The sequence below is a fragment of the Ictalurus furcatus genome, chromosome 10 (assembly GCF_023375685.1).
Source record: "Ictalurus furcatus strain D&B chromosome 10, Billie_1.0, whole genome shotgun sequence".
NCBI classification, from domain to species: domain Eukaryota; kingdom Metazoa; phylum Chordata; class Actinopteri; order Siluriformes; family Ictaluridae; genus Ictalurus; species Ictalurus furcatus.
The window spans coordinates 25,323,424-25,339,705 of NC_071264.1; the positions used below are offsets into that span (position 1 = coordinate 25,323,424).

The 16,282-nt window shown below is 37.0% G+C and overlaps 1 protein-coding gene across 4 annotated transcripts; it reads right to left on the reverse strand.

The window, feature by feature from the left end:
- Positions 1 to 2,857: 2,857 nt before the first annotated feature.
- On the reverse strand, positions 2,858 to 16,242 carry adgrg3 (adhesion G protein-coupled receptor G3). 4 transcript variants are annotated; one of them, XM_053634528.1, is made up of 12 exons: positions 16,094 to 16,242; positions 15,643 to 15,706; positions 14,174 to 14,270; positions 9,980 to 10,105; positions 8,308 to 8,421; positions 8,146 to 8,191; positions 7,842 to 7,933; positions 7,598 to 7,716; positions 5,222 to 5,490; positions 4,920 to 5,010; positions 3,678 to 3,964; positions 2,858 to 3,550 (listed from the first exon to the last, which is right to left on the reverse strand). In XM_053634528.1, exons 1-12 carry the CDS (start codon positions 16,173 to 16,175, stop codon positions 3,450 to 3,452), a joined length of 1,488 nt encoding a protein of 495 aa, XP_053490503.1. In that variant the 5' UTR covers positions 16,176 to 16,242; the 3' UTR covers positions 2,858 to 3,449. The 4 variants fall into 4 exon arrangements, with proteins under 4 accessions (XP_053490503.1, XP_053490505.1, XP_053490504.1 ...); XM_053634530.1 differs by lacking the exon at positions 16,094 to 16,242 and adding an exon at positions 10,732 to 11,045 and having other exon boundaries at positions 15,643 to 15,906; XM_053634529.1 differs by lacking the exon at positions 16,094 to 16,242 and adding an exon at positions 10,726 to 11,045 and having other exon boundaries at positions 15,643 to 15,906.
- Positions 16,243 to 16,282: the final 40 nt, after the last annotated feature.

A 16,282-nucleotide genomic window follows, 5' to 3' on the forward strand; every position in this document is an offset into this window, starting at 1 on the left:
TCCTTCTTCAGGGATATCCTTCTTCCCTGGAGCCTATCCCAGGGAGCATCGGGCACAAGGCGGGGTACACCCTGGACAGGGTGCCAATCTATCACACACCCATTCATACACTACAGACACACCAATCAGCCTACCATGCATGTCTTTGGACTGGGGGAGGAAACCAGAGTACCCTCAAGACGGGGGTTTGCAAACTCCGTGCACACACAGGGCCACGGTGGGAATCGAACCCCCAACCCTAGAGGTGTGAGGCAAACGTGTTAACCACTAAGCCACCATGCACTGTAGTTTAAGAAACAATAAAACAGAAACAACTAAACAAGAACTATATATACAAGGACTATAAATGAGCCATTTCACCGAATGGGTGCCATTTCCGTCCCAGGACAATATATATATAAACATGCATGAAAATTAACTGAAAAAACCCCGAAATATTTTATTATTAAGCAAAATGTCCTGCACATTAATCTAACTGCAAATGTAATATATATATATAATTAAAAACAATCATTAAAAAAACTACCTAAACTAGCATCTTTACTCTCTAGCACTACACTTTACCATTAAATATAACGATGAAAGTCCTGCAGAAATCTTTTTTTTTTGCATTGTTGTGTTACTCCATATCTCATCTATACTTTAAATATATTATAAAAATAAGAAATCCATAATATTTTAGTTGAAATACACATTTTAGCTGTGTGCCAAGGTTTTCACTCTGTCCTGTTTTACCCTAACACTGAAAAGTTTGGAACAATTCACAAGTCACATGTTCATCAGGAAGTTCAAAAGTAAGTTCTCTCATTTTCTTTTCTGTATATGTGATGATATTGTAACTATGACTGAGAAGGTCAATCTCAGCGTACAGTCCTGTTACCTAAATCATTTCTTAGATGTTATTTGTTTATTTTAAAAATACACATTTTTGGTAAATCACTACTATGTGCTCCGTGTCCTCGTGCTATTTTCATGTATACCATGTGGCTGTATTTAATTTATTTTCTAATTCTATGCCTGTTATTTATATAAAGAGAAGGCTTCTTAGAAAAAATGGTTTCATAAATTGAATGCAATTCTAGCTAAAATACTATTGGAAGTAGTTTTTCCAACTGAACCGTTTAGTGTTTTGTAGACAAGCAAGAGTTGATCTTAGGTAGTGGATGCAGAGGTCTGAGGACTTGCATAATATCTTCAACTTTTTGTGTTTGTCTTTCTTTCCTTTTGTAGAAGATGGAGAGAGCACATACTATGCAGGGGCCAGAAACACCCACCCATGGCATGCTGCAGGGGAAGGAGCGAGACACACCCACCACCCTCTCTATCTCCCCTCTCCCCTCTCTCTGTCTGTCACTCTCTCTGTCGCTCTCCTTCCCTCTCCCTCCCTCTTCCTCCCTTCCCCTCGCTCTCCCTCTTCTTCCCTTGGCCATGCACACTCACACACACACACACACACACACACACACACACACAGTCTGCACGCACGGCTATGCATACTCACACACACCCACACACACACACACACACAAAGACACACGCACGCACACGCTCACACATCCACACTCTCATGCATGCGCACACATACAGACACACATTCACAGTACTCAATGTTCATTCCTGATACTAAAATGTTTTTTTTTCTAAATAAAGTCAATATTTTTTTAAAATTATGTTTGGTCCATCATTTATCCAATTGTTTAACAAATTACATGGTAAAAAATTTACAACTTGAGGTTTTGGCTTTGCATTTTGAATTCATTTTTTGTGTGTGTGTGTGTGTGTGTGTGTTTTTTAGAAAAATACAACTTGCGTGCATATATAGTGATTTTTTAAAAAGTTACAAATATCAGTTATTTGAGCATGTAACCAACCGTTTCTTTAAAAAGGTCATATCGTGATTTTTAAATGTTTTTAAATGTTAATTATGTTGTTTATTGGTGTAGTATGAAATTTGAGCTTGTTGTGCCACAGGTTAGTGTATACAATGCCAAACGGGCACCGATTATGAATTCTATTTTAAAACATGCAATGTATAGAGTTTCACTGCTGTTGAGCCATAGGCAATCACTGAAAGAGCCATAGGTTCCCGACCGCAGGGCTACATGACGTTCATGCAGACCAATACCATAAAATTTACACAAGAAATGTCTCGTAAAATCTACACATCATTCACACAATCACGTCCTGTAACAGTCCATCCATTTGGTTTGCCACCAGGAACAGAATAAACATGATATGGATGGGTGCTCTAGAAGAAGATTAAAGAGTGAAGGAGATGCTGGAGCAGGACAGGAGAACGACAACCAACAACAAGCTGGCTGGGTCTACTGGAACAGAAAGGAAGGAGAAAAGAAAGAATTGGGGCTTGTTCCAATGGTTTAAGATGGTTTAAGAAATGAGATGTGGAAAAATAACATGGACATATGTAGAAGTACAACAGAGCACTTGTTTATGGCATTCAAGCATGATCTTTAATTGAGAGCACAAGCGCGGAGTGAGAAAAGCAGTACCAAATTGCGTGGTCATTAAAAATAAGTACAAGGTGTCGTAAGTTCTACATGCACAAGAGTGCAAATGTATAACAGTGAAGTGAGCATGCAAAAGAAACTGTTGCGTGCTACACTAGTTCTCTTCAGAATGCTTCAGCTCGATGAGCACTTATCACTGAGGCACTGTAGTTTTATTTAAATGTCCCTACTTATTTACCATGAATGGTTTTCACTGTTGATCTGCTGCTCAAACTGTTCGAACATCTCTGTGCTGACCAGTGCAGGAGAGCAACATCATTTCAGCAATGTGTCCCGTGTCATTTCACATTAACATTTCTCATTAACATCTTTTGCTCTCCACCCAGATATTAATTTGTGCAAGTCGTTTTTATTTTTAACTGAAAGACAAACAAAACAACAACAACAACAACAAACCATGCCCTTATAGTAAAGATGCTATAGATTGCTGTATATACACAATAACAATAATAATAATAAAAAAATAATAATAACACAATGATTATTCAATTTTCACAGTTTAGATTATATTTAAATAGGCATGCAAACTACATATTACAGAGCCCTAAATCGTTAAGCCATTGGTTGATTTCAAGAACACAGATAAAGACACTTGGGTTTTATCGCATTAATCATAAACTGAACTAGATTGAAGATAGACATTGTTGTATTCACGTAAACATATCTAAAAATGAGCTCTTTTCTACAGACGCTCTTATGCAGAAGACATAAATCTAAGTTTCCATTTCCGTTGAACTCTCCATAAAACATTAATATTTTGCAGAATTCGTATTTTTTAAATTGACTTTTAATTTATGAATTAATGACAGTGTTCAAGTTAGATGATTCCAGGTACATCACAGTTATGTCTCATGACAAATCTTCATCCTCATCGAATGCATCTTAATTCAACCCTTTGTGGCTTAGTGCTTTGTGCCACTATCATGAGCTGATGTTACTCATGGAGAAATTCTTGGTTGAATTCTTCTCCCCATGAGTTGACTTGTATGTGATTGATAAGAACCACAGGAACATAAAAAAACCTGGAAGATGAAAAGACATAATGTTCATCCAATGCTTTAAAGACAGAAAAGCATTTGAGACAGTCCATGACTAGAGGAAAGACTAGTGGAAACAAATCAAGAACAATTACAAACACGGTACACTTACCTTGAAAAGCATTTAGGGTGGTGAAGAGGTAAATCCCTGGTAGACTCAGGGGTCCATAGGTGCTAAAGGCCAGTCCCCATGGGAGACCCAAAACCACACTGAGCCCCAGGACAGTGACCCAGTCTTTCCACAGCCTTCTTATTCTGTTCCCATGCTGGACACTTCGAAATTTTATGTGCCACATCTTCACCAGAGTCACAACCAAGATCGCTGTGTTGAAGAGTAACACCAGCCCCAAATAACCGTTCACTGTTATGTAACTCACTAACCTATTGGTTATCCAGCACCTGCACAACGGACAAGAAATGTAAATGTTTTAAGGAAGATACACAACATAGTCATAAATGATTGTTTACTTCAAGGTTTCCTTAACTAACCTTATTTACTGAATTAGTTAACATTAATGAACCATGTATTTCAGCATTAATGTAAACAAAATAACTAAGTAAATTAAACCAGTAAGAACCACTGAAATCTCAAATCTGATTGGTCAGAAGGTGTCGATTAATTTTCTATAACAACACCGCTGACAATAGTGTTGGCCTTAAGGTTTATATTACGGTGCTTGTTCTATAGTTACCAACTTACACAGAGACTTACATAGGGGCCGATCGACATAAATTGATTTTTTAAAAAAGTGTGCATTTTTGTAAGGAGTTTGTCTCCAGCACTAATAGTCAGAGATAAAACTGTCGCATTAAGTATTCTGGAACAGAAAATTGTTCAGGACAGAGGGTGCTGTGGCTTCTCAATAACCAGACAAGCTGGAAATTTCACCCAACTAACTACAAGAGAGAGAAAAAGTGGGGCTGGTAAGGGAAGTATTATTTATAGCTGCTATAATGTAAATGATAACTTTACATTAATATAACTAACTTGTTTCATGGTTCTTCTGTAACATGAATCATAACTATAAACAAATATTATTATTTGTAATTTACTGTTCATTCAATGCATGACTAAAAATGAGTCAAATAAAAAAAATTTAAACAATGGCCTCGGGTTGTAAATATGTAAATAATTTCAGCCTCACAACCTCAAACGTGTTCATTAAGGGGTTTTTCAAGTTGTTTATTGTGGACCTTATTTTACTCATTTGCGGTGCATTGGTTAATCTTACATATAGGCCTAGGGTATTAAGGCTGAAGTACATGTTTTGTTACTGTTCACTAAGTAAATAATCTCAGTTACGGGAACCTTAATGTAAAGCAGTACTGTTTATTTCAGAATTGTTGGGCTTACAGATTTGTTTCATTGTTGTCACTTTCTGTTAGGCTGTAATTGCCATATTCACCAGTCAGTCCACAGATCACCACTGTAATTATAGGAACTCCTATAGCAAAGAGGGGGAAAACAGTCAAATGCCTAAACATTACAAATCCAAAGGGACACCATGCTTGTACACGTCTATAAAAATGATTCAAGTTTTTTGATTAAGGTTTCAAAAACCATACAATGTTCTAGATTTAAACCTTTTTTAATAGAGTGCAGTCATGACTTAGAAGAAATGATTGTGATCATCATGATGTAGGACCTCAACTTACCCCAGCCCACTAAGCTTAGTTTGAGCAAATATCTCCTGATGTAGATGTTGAAGACCCGCACGAGAAGTAGGTACAAGTGGAAACCTTCAATAGTGGTCCATGTGAAAGTGGCTAGCAGAGCCCAGTGTAGGATGAGGCCAAGGCACTGACATACTAGCTTATTTCCTGATCCTGACCCCAATGTACTGGCCAGAAAGAAGAGGTGCAGCAGGAATAGTGAACCTGATAGTTGCACATGAATGACAACAGAGTGCTCTGACTTCCTCTTCCTGTGGAGACAATGAGAGCATGAAATCATGTGGTGAGCTTAATGACTTTTAAAGCCACTGAGTTCCCACGACATGACTTTGTATTTGCACACACCCAATAACATTTCAAATATAAACGGCACACACAAGTAAGGATTAAAACACTTGGGGGGTACCTTGGTGTGATTCCTGAGGCGAAATTAGTTACTTTGATCAGTTTGAAATTGATTATTTTCCAATCACAGGACACGCAACAATAACAGAAAGTGTTTCATTCGTCTTATACCACAACAATTTGGCAGCTATTATTTTTATTTAATTTAATTTTTTTTTTGCAAGTGTGCAATTCTTTCAAGTGGATTCAGCGCCATCTACTGGTCAGCTGCCGCTAGTGCAATATAAAGCTGAGAGATCATTCTGGAAAGAGTGGAGGTCCTCTGGTAAGTTTCCTGCTAAGTACTTCCATATAAATAAAACGCTAAATTCAATAAACTTCGACAAAAGTGGACTACTAATCGAACAATATATATATTTTTAAAAAATTAATTCATTTAAGTTAGTTGATCAGTATATTCCATTTGAGAGATTTTTTCCCCTCAGATTTTTCCTTACTTGGAGCCAGCATTTGCAAGGTAGCTAATATTACCATGTTCAGTTTTAGCAGGCTTTTCTGACTATTTGTTCATATGTGCCTTTTGTCATGGTTGAGGTAAATCCAGGACTATATCGTTAGAATTTTGGTGCTTTATACTGGTTGTATTTTATACAATGGTGCTCAAAAGTTTGTGAACCTTAGAATTTTCTATATATCTTCAAACATAGGACCTAAAACATAATCAGATTTTCACACAAATTCTAAACATAGATAAAGATAACCCAGTTAAACAAATGAGACATGTAGAAAATGAAAAAAACAAAAAACAAAAATACTTTCAAGCACCACTGTATAATCAGTGCCAAGTCTGTCATATTATTCTGTGCTACTAATTATTTAGCCACTAGCTATTGCTAGTCATGCTACAGAGCTGTATGGGGGGTGGGTTGTTATGTATGATATATACATTCAGAATGATCTTGTTTGATAAATTGTGCTGTGTTGGCTGCCTTGGTTTATGCCATCACTTCATTCAGTTGTGTTTGTTTGCTTGATAGTTCAATGAGCTGTAAAGTCTACAGTTTTAAGTTTTAAGTTGAAGTTTGCCGGGCTGCAATCTCAGTAAGAGCTTCGGGTCCATGTTGGAAAGTGTGTGGACGTTCATGAGGCTCCATTGCCATTTCTATCCCAACCCAAATCCGTCAATCACCTCTTCAACCACGCCCTTTTATTTATCATCAAACAACTACTATAAATGTTTTTGCGGAGCGACTTAATCTGAATGGAAGTAAAAAGGCATTTAGGCAACATATCAGTATGAATGTGAAAACAATGACAAGAATCTAATCCGCTGACAAAAAAAAAATGGAGAGAGGGCTTGATCTCAAACGGAAAGGTAAGCTGGCAACAGGAATGAGCGATCAGTGTTTGGACGTGCGTATGTGTGATTTGTGTGTGACAGATGCTCATTGCCAAGCTAATCAAACAGCTGATTGGATATTTCTCTGTACTGTCACCTTGGGATGGTAGTTACAACCATTGACTCGGATAAGCAAGTTGCAAACCATCGATAAAGTAAACCTCAACAAAGAATAAATGAAGTATAAACTATTTTTTGTATGCGACAGAAGAGATAGCATAGAAAAATATACAACTAAAGAAATCACTAAACTTGCTAACTTACAAATATGGTAATGATAATGGACAAAAACAACATGAAAAATATTTAAAACTTTTTTAAAAAATTCCTTCGAATAATTTCAACACCCCTCCAAACACCACCATCCCCCCAGAACAAAAAGTCATAAAAAAAGCCACCATGGCAACCATTACACATTTTTCAAGTCTTATGTGGCGCACCCACCCTAAAGGTCCCTGTACCACAGAAAGAATAAAGTATCAGTACAAGCACATTAATTTAAACCTTGCAGCTGGAACTACTGTCATCACTGTGGTCTTAATCAACACAGAGAAGTGATTTATTCTGTTTAACTTTGCCTGAATAATGTGAGAGCAATATAGTAGCCTACATACCTTTGAATTAAAAACATCATAATGATGATGGCTGTGAACAGCACAGAGAAAGAAGACCCAACGTATGTGATATATTCAAGACGGCGAACATCTTCAGCGTCTTGCACCCTCCCGGGACTCTGCCAGTGCCCCACATTAAGAACAAGAGAGAGATCCAGAAACAGATATGATAAAGACGAACAATACAAACATTTCTTGTTGGAAGACAGTACGTATACGATTGTGTATTGAGGCATCAACTCACGATGAGCACTGCAAAAAAACTGAGGTGATTGCAACTGCAGACAAAATCTGTGTCGTTCCTGCTTGTGTTACATCCGTCACTACTCCAGTCACCTGATGAACAAATAACAATATGCACATCTAAATATACAATCATAACAACATCCTGGAAAAGCAACTGAACCTCATAATGGTATCTTTCTCCACCAATGATAAGCATAAGAATAATCTATTACTTTTCATTGTCTCATTATTATTTTCTTGTGAATGTGATTGTTATTAATGATTCAAACATTTTGGAAATATCTGAAAATATGCTCCAGGACCTCTATTATTCGACTGCTTCCAGAAGACACATTTCCCATTCATAGTCTGAAAAATATGTTTTTTTTTTTTTTTTTTTGGAAAAACACATCAGAAAAACAGTTACAGTATACAAGCAGGCAAGTTTTGTTTGTATCATAAATTGGAAAATTGCGGTTTCTTACTCGAGTGGTATTCACAAATTGCATTGTAACAGGTTGAGAAAGGTTGTGGAGATCGTTCGAACCAAGCCACACACCTAAGACGTTCCCATGAACAGATCCTCGAACAGAAGGTCCCTGTGTAACAATGTAAGAGAGGATTTACAGAGGAACAATCAGGGATGGCTGGTATAAATGGTCTAGCAACGATAAGCTGTCCTGTCTTCAAAGATAAAAAGACATCATTGTACAGTGGTGCCTGAAAGTCTCATTTGTTTAATTGTGTCCTCTTCATCATATTTAGGACTTGTGTGAAAAATCTATTGATGTTTTAGGTCATATTTATGCAGAAATCTAGAAAATTCTAAAGGGGTCACAAACTTTCAAGCACCATTGTATGGTTTCATTTTTGATGTCCACGTAAGATTATTTGCTGATAACGAATGTCGTAAGACAGATTGTTTTGGACTATTTTGTGGAACCAAGCACACCACCACCATCACAAATGGTCCTAAGAGAGGACAGTGCACTTTTCGCTTGCCCGACCTGGACACACGGCTTCTCCATATGATGAGATCTCTCAAAGGTGCTGTAACCACCTGCCAATCTTTGAAACGGTAATGAACATGACTGACAACTCAAAATTAAACATATTGGGAGTGCCGGTCAGACTCGCCGAGTTTTCGGAGCTTCAGCAGCCAGTAAAAAATTCCATAGCAGTTTTACACAATAGTATACCTTGTTATTTTATCGTTGTAATTCTTTGGTTTATTTATAGGTTTTGATATCTAGCTCTCTCAAACGTCTTTTTATGCTCTTACTTATAATGAGAGACTGATAATTAAACAGGCCAGATCAATAGATGAAACATAAAACAGAACACACATACAGACACGTACGTCAATAACAGACATCTGTGCTTCCCCTATTTTAAACCACCAGCTGCCACTAGTGGTAGCCTACATAATAAATGCCCTTTATGTACAGCCGGTCTTTACTGAGAGCAAGTACCGTGAGATTTAGGAAGTAGATTAGTAAACATAAAAAAGAAAATTAATTCGAAATTAAAACGGAGATTAATCAATGTACTATAATGGTATAGGAAAGATATCTAGAATTGTAGGGGATTTTTTTGTATGTGGACATTGAAATAACACAAAAGGTTAACCGTTTAAGAGGGTTCTTAAGGGGTTAACTTTTTGTGTTATTTCAATTTCAATTTTAAAGGTTCTTTGATTATCCCTTTTGGGAAGCCCTTAAAAGTTAAATATAAACCCTACAACAGAGTGGGTTTTCATCAGAAAGAGTCGAAACCTTTAAGGAAGTGAAATAAGAAGTTCATGTAACCATGGTTCTATGACTGAATGGACTTAAAGGGTGGTTTCGTTTGGAACAAGTGGGATCTTCCCTTTTGCTCATTTCCTTGCCGAATAAGTTTTCACCTTGTGAACATGAGCCCATGTGGGTAGCCTCAATCTGAGTTAACTGAATCAATCTGAGTGACTCACGTGGACTGGTGGTCCTCCATTTATAACCATGGTTACATACATAAACTAATTGTTTTCATAATTATGCAATGATTTGAATCAGGTGTATAAAATAGCTCAATTGCATAATTATTTAGTGTTGTGGTACTCCAGGACTAGAATCTGAAAAAAAAGAAAAGTGATAGCATTGGCCAAAATCTGCCACTAACCTTGAAAATGTTGTTGTCGAGTACTGATACAATCAGGCGCACGCTAATATTATCCGTCCAATCACTTTTCATGAGGGCTTCAGGGGGAATATCAATTACATGCCCTTGCACTGTCTTCAGTTTGGCCTGTGAAAGCAGTGGGTTACATATTACTTCTGAATTCACATCATGATACTAGAAGTGATCAGATTTCTCAACATATTTCTCAGTTAAATTTCTCACTTCATCCAGTAAGCTTCCTATTTTTTTTTTTACCAACTCATAGCCATGCATATTGAACAACAATTGTCTATTATGTGTATTTACCATACATAATACAGTGGTGCTTAAAAGCTACCAGATACAGATAAAAGTTCACATACTAAAAGCAAAAGTTCACATTCTTTTGCCACTTACAGATATGTAATACCATTTTCCTCAATAAATAAATGACCAAGTATAATATTTTCATCTCATTTGTTTAGTTGGGTTCTCTAAAACCTCACCATCTACTTTTAGGACTTGTGTGAAAATCTGATGTTTTAGGTAATATTTATGCAGAAATATAGAAAATTCTAAAGGGTTCACAAACTTTCAAGCACCACCGTAGATGAAAGAGAGAAACAAATAAATCATTTATTATTATGTGGATATAAAAGACCCCTAAAGGCCCCTGTTGCAGGTTTTTGTGACCAAAATAAGTCAGGTCAGGTCTAAAATGTGATATAGCAACCAACACAATTAAAGTGAAAGAAAAAAAAACTTACAATAACCTGGTTGTGGCATTCAAACTCAAGTTCAAAAGTAATGATCGTAAACCTATCATCAGTGGAGTGATTCTGATTCACCGCAAATAAATAGCACTGTGTCGATCGGATTTTCTTGACATCTTTTTGGTTTTATCCGACTGCTGAAGCCGTGGTCCACAAAGAGCTTACAAAGCATGTACAGGATCTTATTGTTGAAAAGAATTTCCAAAACAAATTCCATGGCACAAGTGTACCATGAAACAATGTGAATGAAATCATCAACAAATAGAGAAAATGGAGAAGCACAATGACGATACCAGGAAATCTGTCCAAAATAGCTGAAATGACAATACAAAGTCTTATTAGGGAGGCTGCCAAAAGACCTACAGCAACATTAAAGGTTCTGCAGGAATATCTGGCAACTCATTGTCACTCATATTGCCATGCATGTGACAGCCCAAACATGTAAAGAATACGAGAGACTGCTATGGAGTATGGGTGGTTATAAGAGACGAAAAAAACAAAACAAACCCAAATGTCCAAAACCACCTAAATCACCGTGAAGCACGATGTGTTATAGTCTGATAAGACCAAGGTGTAAAATTTTGGGTATAATTCTAAAAGATATATTTGGTGCAATACCAATCTCTTTTGGCAAATAGAAACCCTGCAGGCCTTCTGTTAGACAGCTGAAGATGAAGAAAATATTCAGCTTCCAGCATGATAACAACCTAAAGCACAAATCCAGTTCAGCAAAATAATGGCTTCAGAAGAACATCAAAATTTTTGGAATGGTTCTAAAAGAGATCGGATCTAAATCCTGTTAAAACCTGTGGAGTGACTTGAAGAGGGCAGTGCACAGTTGATCCCCTCGGGATGGGATAAACCTGGAACATTTTTGCAAGTATGAGTGGAATAAAACTGCCACGTCAAGATGTGCTACATTGGTAGACTCTTACCTAAAAAGACTGAGTGCTGTATTACAGAACGAAGTAATAGTTAAGAGATGTGTACACTAGATGTGTGCAACTAGGTTATACTAAGTTTTTTTTCTCCCTACAACATTTCTTTGTTTGAACCAGTTTTGTGGTTGCTACAGGTTATCATAAAAATTTAAAAAAGATCAGATTTATCTTGGTTCCATTTTTTTCATCGCAAAAGTCTGCGAGTTAAACAGGGGTGCGTAGACTTTTTATATCTACTGTATACTACTTCAAATATGTGGGTTATAAGTCACTTGTAAAGCACAGTTGTTGAATCTACAAATGTATGATTCAAGATTTTGTTCATGGGAACTGCACTTCTCTTGAGATACTGGGAAAGAAGAACCTTGTAATGACAATAGTCTTGAGAATGTTGCAAATAAATTACAAAGGAAAAGGAACTTTCTGACACAACACAAGCAAAACTGAGTGAGTATCTTGTCTTTGGTCAAACATGGATGAAAGATTTCTAATTATGTTGTGCTCAGAGTGGAGTCCATGAAACATAGCCAGGGTGTTCATAATATTTTAATTTAGTTACAGTGGTGGAAACCAACCCACTGTTATAAAAGTTATTATACAGTCCACTCTGAAAGTATTGGAATGGCAAGGCCAATTCTTTTGTTTTCGCTATACACTAAAGATACTTGGGTTAGACATCTGTATATGAATATGAGATGATAGATTAGAATCGCATGCTTTCATTTCATAATATTAAATCTAGATGTGTTAAAGAACTTGGAGGAGGAATGGTGGCTTAGTGGTTAGTGTATTTGTCTCCGGGGTTGGGGGTTCGAATCCTGCCTCTGCCCTGTGTGCATGGAGTTTGTATGTGGAGTTTGTACTTCAGGGCTTTCTTCCAGGCACTCTTGCTTCCTTCCCCAGTCCAAAGACATGTGTTGTAGGCTGATTGGCATTTTCAGATTGCACATAATGTGTGATTTTGCCCTACTATGTGTTGGCAGTGGCACCCCAATAAATGTGCCCAGAGTTCCCTGGGATAGGCTCCAGGCTCCCCCGCAACCATGTAGGATCAACCTTATGGAAAATGGATGGATGGAACATGGCACCTTTTGTTTGAACTGTCTATGGGAGAAAAGCAAGTTGAGAAAACGGGGAAAATCAATCAGAGCTATTGCACAAGCATTGGGCATAACCTATACATCTTGGTACAATTTGGAATGTCCTGAAAAAGAACGAAACCACTGGTGTACTAACAACCAGACATTGTACAGGTCAGCCAAGGAAAACAATCATAGTTGATGACAAACCTTGTGACAGCTGTGAAGAAGAACCCAAAAAAAACAACAATCAGTGGCATCACTAACAGCCTCCACAGGGCAGGGGTGAAAGTATCACAATCCACTGTTTGAAGAAGACTTCAAGAGCAGAAATATACTCAAAGATGCAAACCACTCATCAACATAAAGAATCAGAAGACCAGACTGGAATTCACAAGGAAATCACAGAGATGAGCGTTACAAAAGTTCTGGAACAAAGATTAACCTCTACCAAAATGATGGAAAGGCCAAAGTGTACAGAAAAAAGGATCTGTTCATGATCCAAAACATACAAGCTCAATAGTCAAACATGGTGGAGGTAATGCTTGGGCATGCTTGGCTGCTTCTGGAACAGGCTTACTAATCTTTATTGATGCTGTAAATAAAGATAGTAGCAGCAGAGTGAATTCAGAAACTTTCTGTCTGCCAATTTGCAGAGAAATGCTTTAAACCAAATTTGGAGGAACTTCATCATGCAGCAAGACAATGACTCAAAACACACAGCCAATGCAACAAAGGACTTCATCATGGGGAAAGAGTGGAAGGTTTTAAACTGGCCAAGTCATTCACCAGACCTTAACCCAATTGAGCATGCATTCCTCTTCCTGAAGAGGGGACTGATGGGAGGAAACCCCCTCCCCCCCAACTTTTTTGAGACATGTTGCGTCCATCAAATTCAACATGACCTTTCTTTTCCCTTAAAATGGTACACTTACTCAGTTTAAACATGCAGTATGTTTTCTATGTTCTATTGTGAATAAAATATGGGGGTTTTGAGATTTGTCAATCATCGCATTCTGTTTTTATTTGCATTTTACACAGCATCCCAACTTTTTTAGAATTGGGGTTGTAATAGAATGTGAATGTGGTTACAAAAGTGAAGTGTCTACGTCATTAAATGAGTAATGCCTATCCCGACTACTTATTATCCGACACTGATGCAGAGCAAAATGTTTTATTGCCATTATCCAAGCCAATGTTGAGCCATCTTTGAAGTGTCTCCTAATGTTTTTATTAGCATGTTGCATTGCCCTTCTCTTTGCCTTTGTTATATGACTCCCATTATTTATGTTATTTAAGTGAGTGTTAGTAAGTAACACTAAGTAAATTAACTTAATAAGTACATAACACTAAGTAAGTAACACAAAGTAATTTATGTGTCATTTATATGCTGTCATGAATATGAGAATGTGAGACATTTACCTTGTTTGAGAAATTCACTTGTTTTATGTACAAGTCTTGGCTTTGAGTATCTTGAGACCTTCCCTGGATACAATCTTTCATTTCTCTATCAAGACACCTGTTCAAAAAGTTCTGCATTAGCACTGCAAATTATGTACATGTTTCATCCTATCGATGTTATAATCTGAATTGGTTCACTGGGTACAGCTCATTTGAGTGTTGTATAAAAGTCAGTAATACAGTGAGTAGTGTCAGTATGGTGAAAATTCTATTCAGAGATCTATTGCAGAAAGTTACAGAATGGCCTAATTTTGTAATATTTAGATATAAAATATTGCAAGAAATAAAATGTGATTGGGCATGGTGTTATAGGAAAATAATTAAGAGTGGGGTGGTGTGAAGTGGAGTTAAGCCGGGTGCACACCATGCGATTTTTAACAGCTCTTTGCGACTGTTGTTTGTCAGACTGTACGAACATGATCCCCGCTGTAAGCCGTGTCACACTGTAGGATCTCGGTTATCATTAATGTCAGACTGTACGACAGTCAAGACGCAAAAAACAGATGAACGCGTGAAGACTCATACGGAGTAGGAGAAGAAACACTACAGGACTGTGCCTCAAATCTTCTGACACTGCCAGATTGAATCTGAGGATAAATTTTATCGCACCGGCCATTAATCGGCTGTCAGGGAGCACGTCAAACTAGCGATCAAAGACTACAGATTTTGGCCTAGGATTGATTATAGGAATCTTTTAGGATTCTCAAAATTTGTCTCACACGACCAAATCGTGGCCAAAATCGTACAGCGTGAACCCAGCTTTACTGTTGCCACCCCTCACCAGTCTCTCTTTTTTCTCTTGAAGTTAATTATATGAAGAAACGTAGCTTGTCATGTTACTGAGAAACCACAAAGACAGACCTGTGTCTGAAAACTTCAAGGAACAGCTTTACCTCTGACCGTCACAAAGCGCTGACACTGGAGACTCCTTCTACAAATGCTAAGTAAACCCTCACCATATCAACAGTTACACATTTTAAAAATGTATTTACGTTGAGTGTTCTCCATATAAAATCCTGCTAAGGATAAGTTGTTACTATATAAATGATAATGTATTAGAACAAGTGGTCAAAAGGTGTTGCAAAATTAATTAACATGGCAAGCTGCATTTTTAACTTCAAAAGAAGTTATTACATTTATATTAAAATAAAAGTTTACAATACATTTATACACATTAAAACACCTTAAACTCTCAGAACCCTTCAGTGGGCCGAGATGTACATATTCATTCTCATACGTACGTTTTACTTTTTGTTTCACTATTAGTCGTTAATGAAAAAAAATGATAGTAGATAATTAATAATATACTTTAAGACAAAGAACATAGTAATTTTTTTTTTTTTTTTAGATATCTGAGAGTTTAAGAGGTTAAATAGAGAACATTGGTACTGGTTTTTTATTCAGGTGTATTTTTAAACTTGTGAACTCACAGAGGGATGCTTTCTGTTGTCTTTTCTTGACAATATTTAAGAACCTGAGAACATCCAATGGCTCCTTTATGGGATATGGGACAACAGAGATTGTTAAACATTTGATCAACATGCTCTTTCTCAAGCACAATGCTGCAGATTGATAGAACAACGTTTTTCGATTTCAGCATTTGGTCTCTAAGTCAGTATACTCTTTCTATACTCTTAACTATACACAGGTACTGACATTACTGTCATACATTCTCCATTTGATTCATTACCTCTATATTGGGTCCAAGGGCATTTGTGTTATGTACAAATTACAATTACAAAATATTTCCCTGCTATAATATCTTTAGCTAACCATTTTTTCCATAATTATTTATGAAAAAACTATAAAACTATAAGCCAATAGACACTACTACTTTAAATCAAACTGAAATCATATCAATTAAGACGTTATTTATCCTACCTGTTACGTCCAGTGTCGCAGAGAAAAACATACAAATGATAAGCAAATCAAGTGGCCACATTTTTTCCGAATAAGATCTCATTTGTTCACTGCCGCTACTCTTGAAGGTCTAATTTCACAGTCTGTGGTATCCAGATAGAACGGAAGGAACTGAGTAAATCACATGGTGCATAAGCTTGTCATCAACTG

What these genes read in the sequence shown, in the direction of transcription:
- adgrg3 (XM_053634527.1), bottom strand. Translation starts at nt 15,812, where the DNA reads ATGCTGAAATCGAAAAACGTTGTTCTATCAATCTGCAGCATTGTGCTT. An exon ending in ACAACAGAAAGCATCCCTCT is followed by an intron (nt 14,271 to 15,642) that starts GTGAGTTCACAA and finishes CTTTTTGAACAG; the next exon opens with GTGTCTTGATAGAGAAATGA. An exon ending in GAAGCAGTCGAATAATAGAG is followed by an intron (nt 7,934 to 8,145) that starts GTCCTGGAGCAT and finishes TTTGTTCATCAG; the next exon opens with GTGACTGGAGTAGTGACGGA.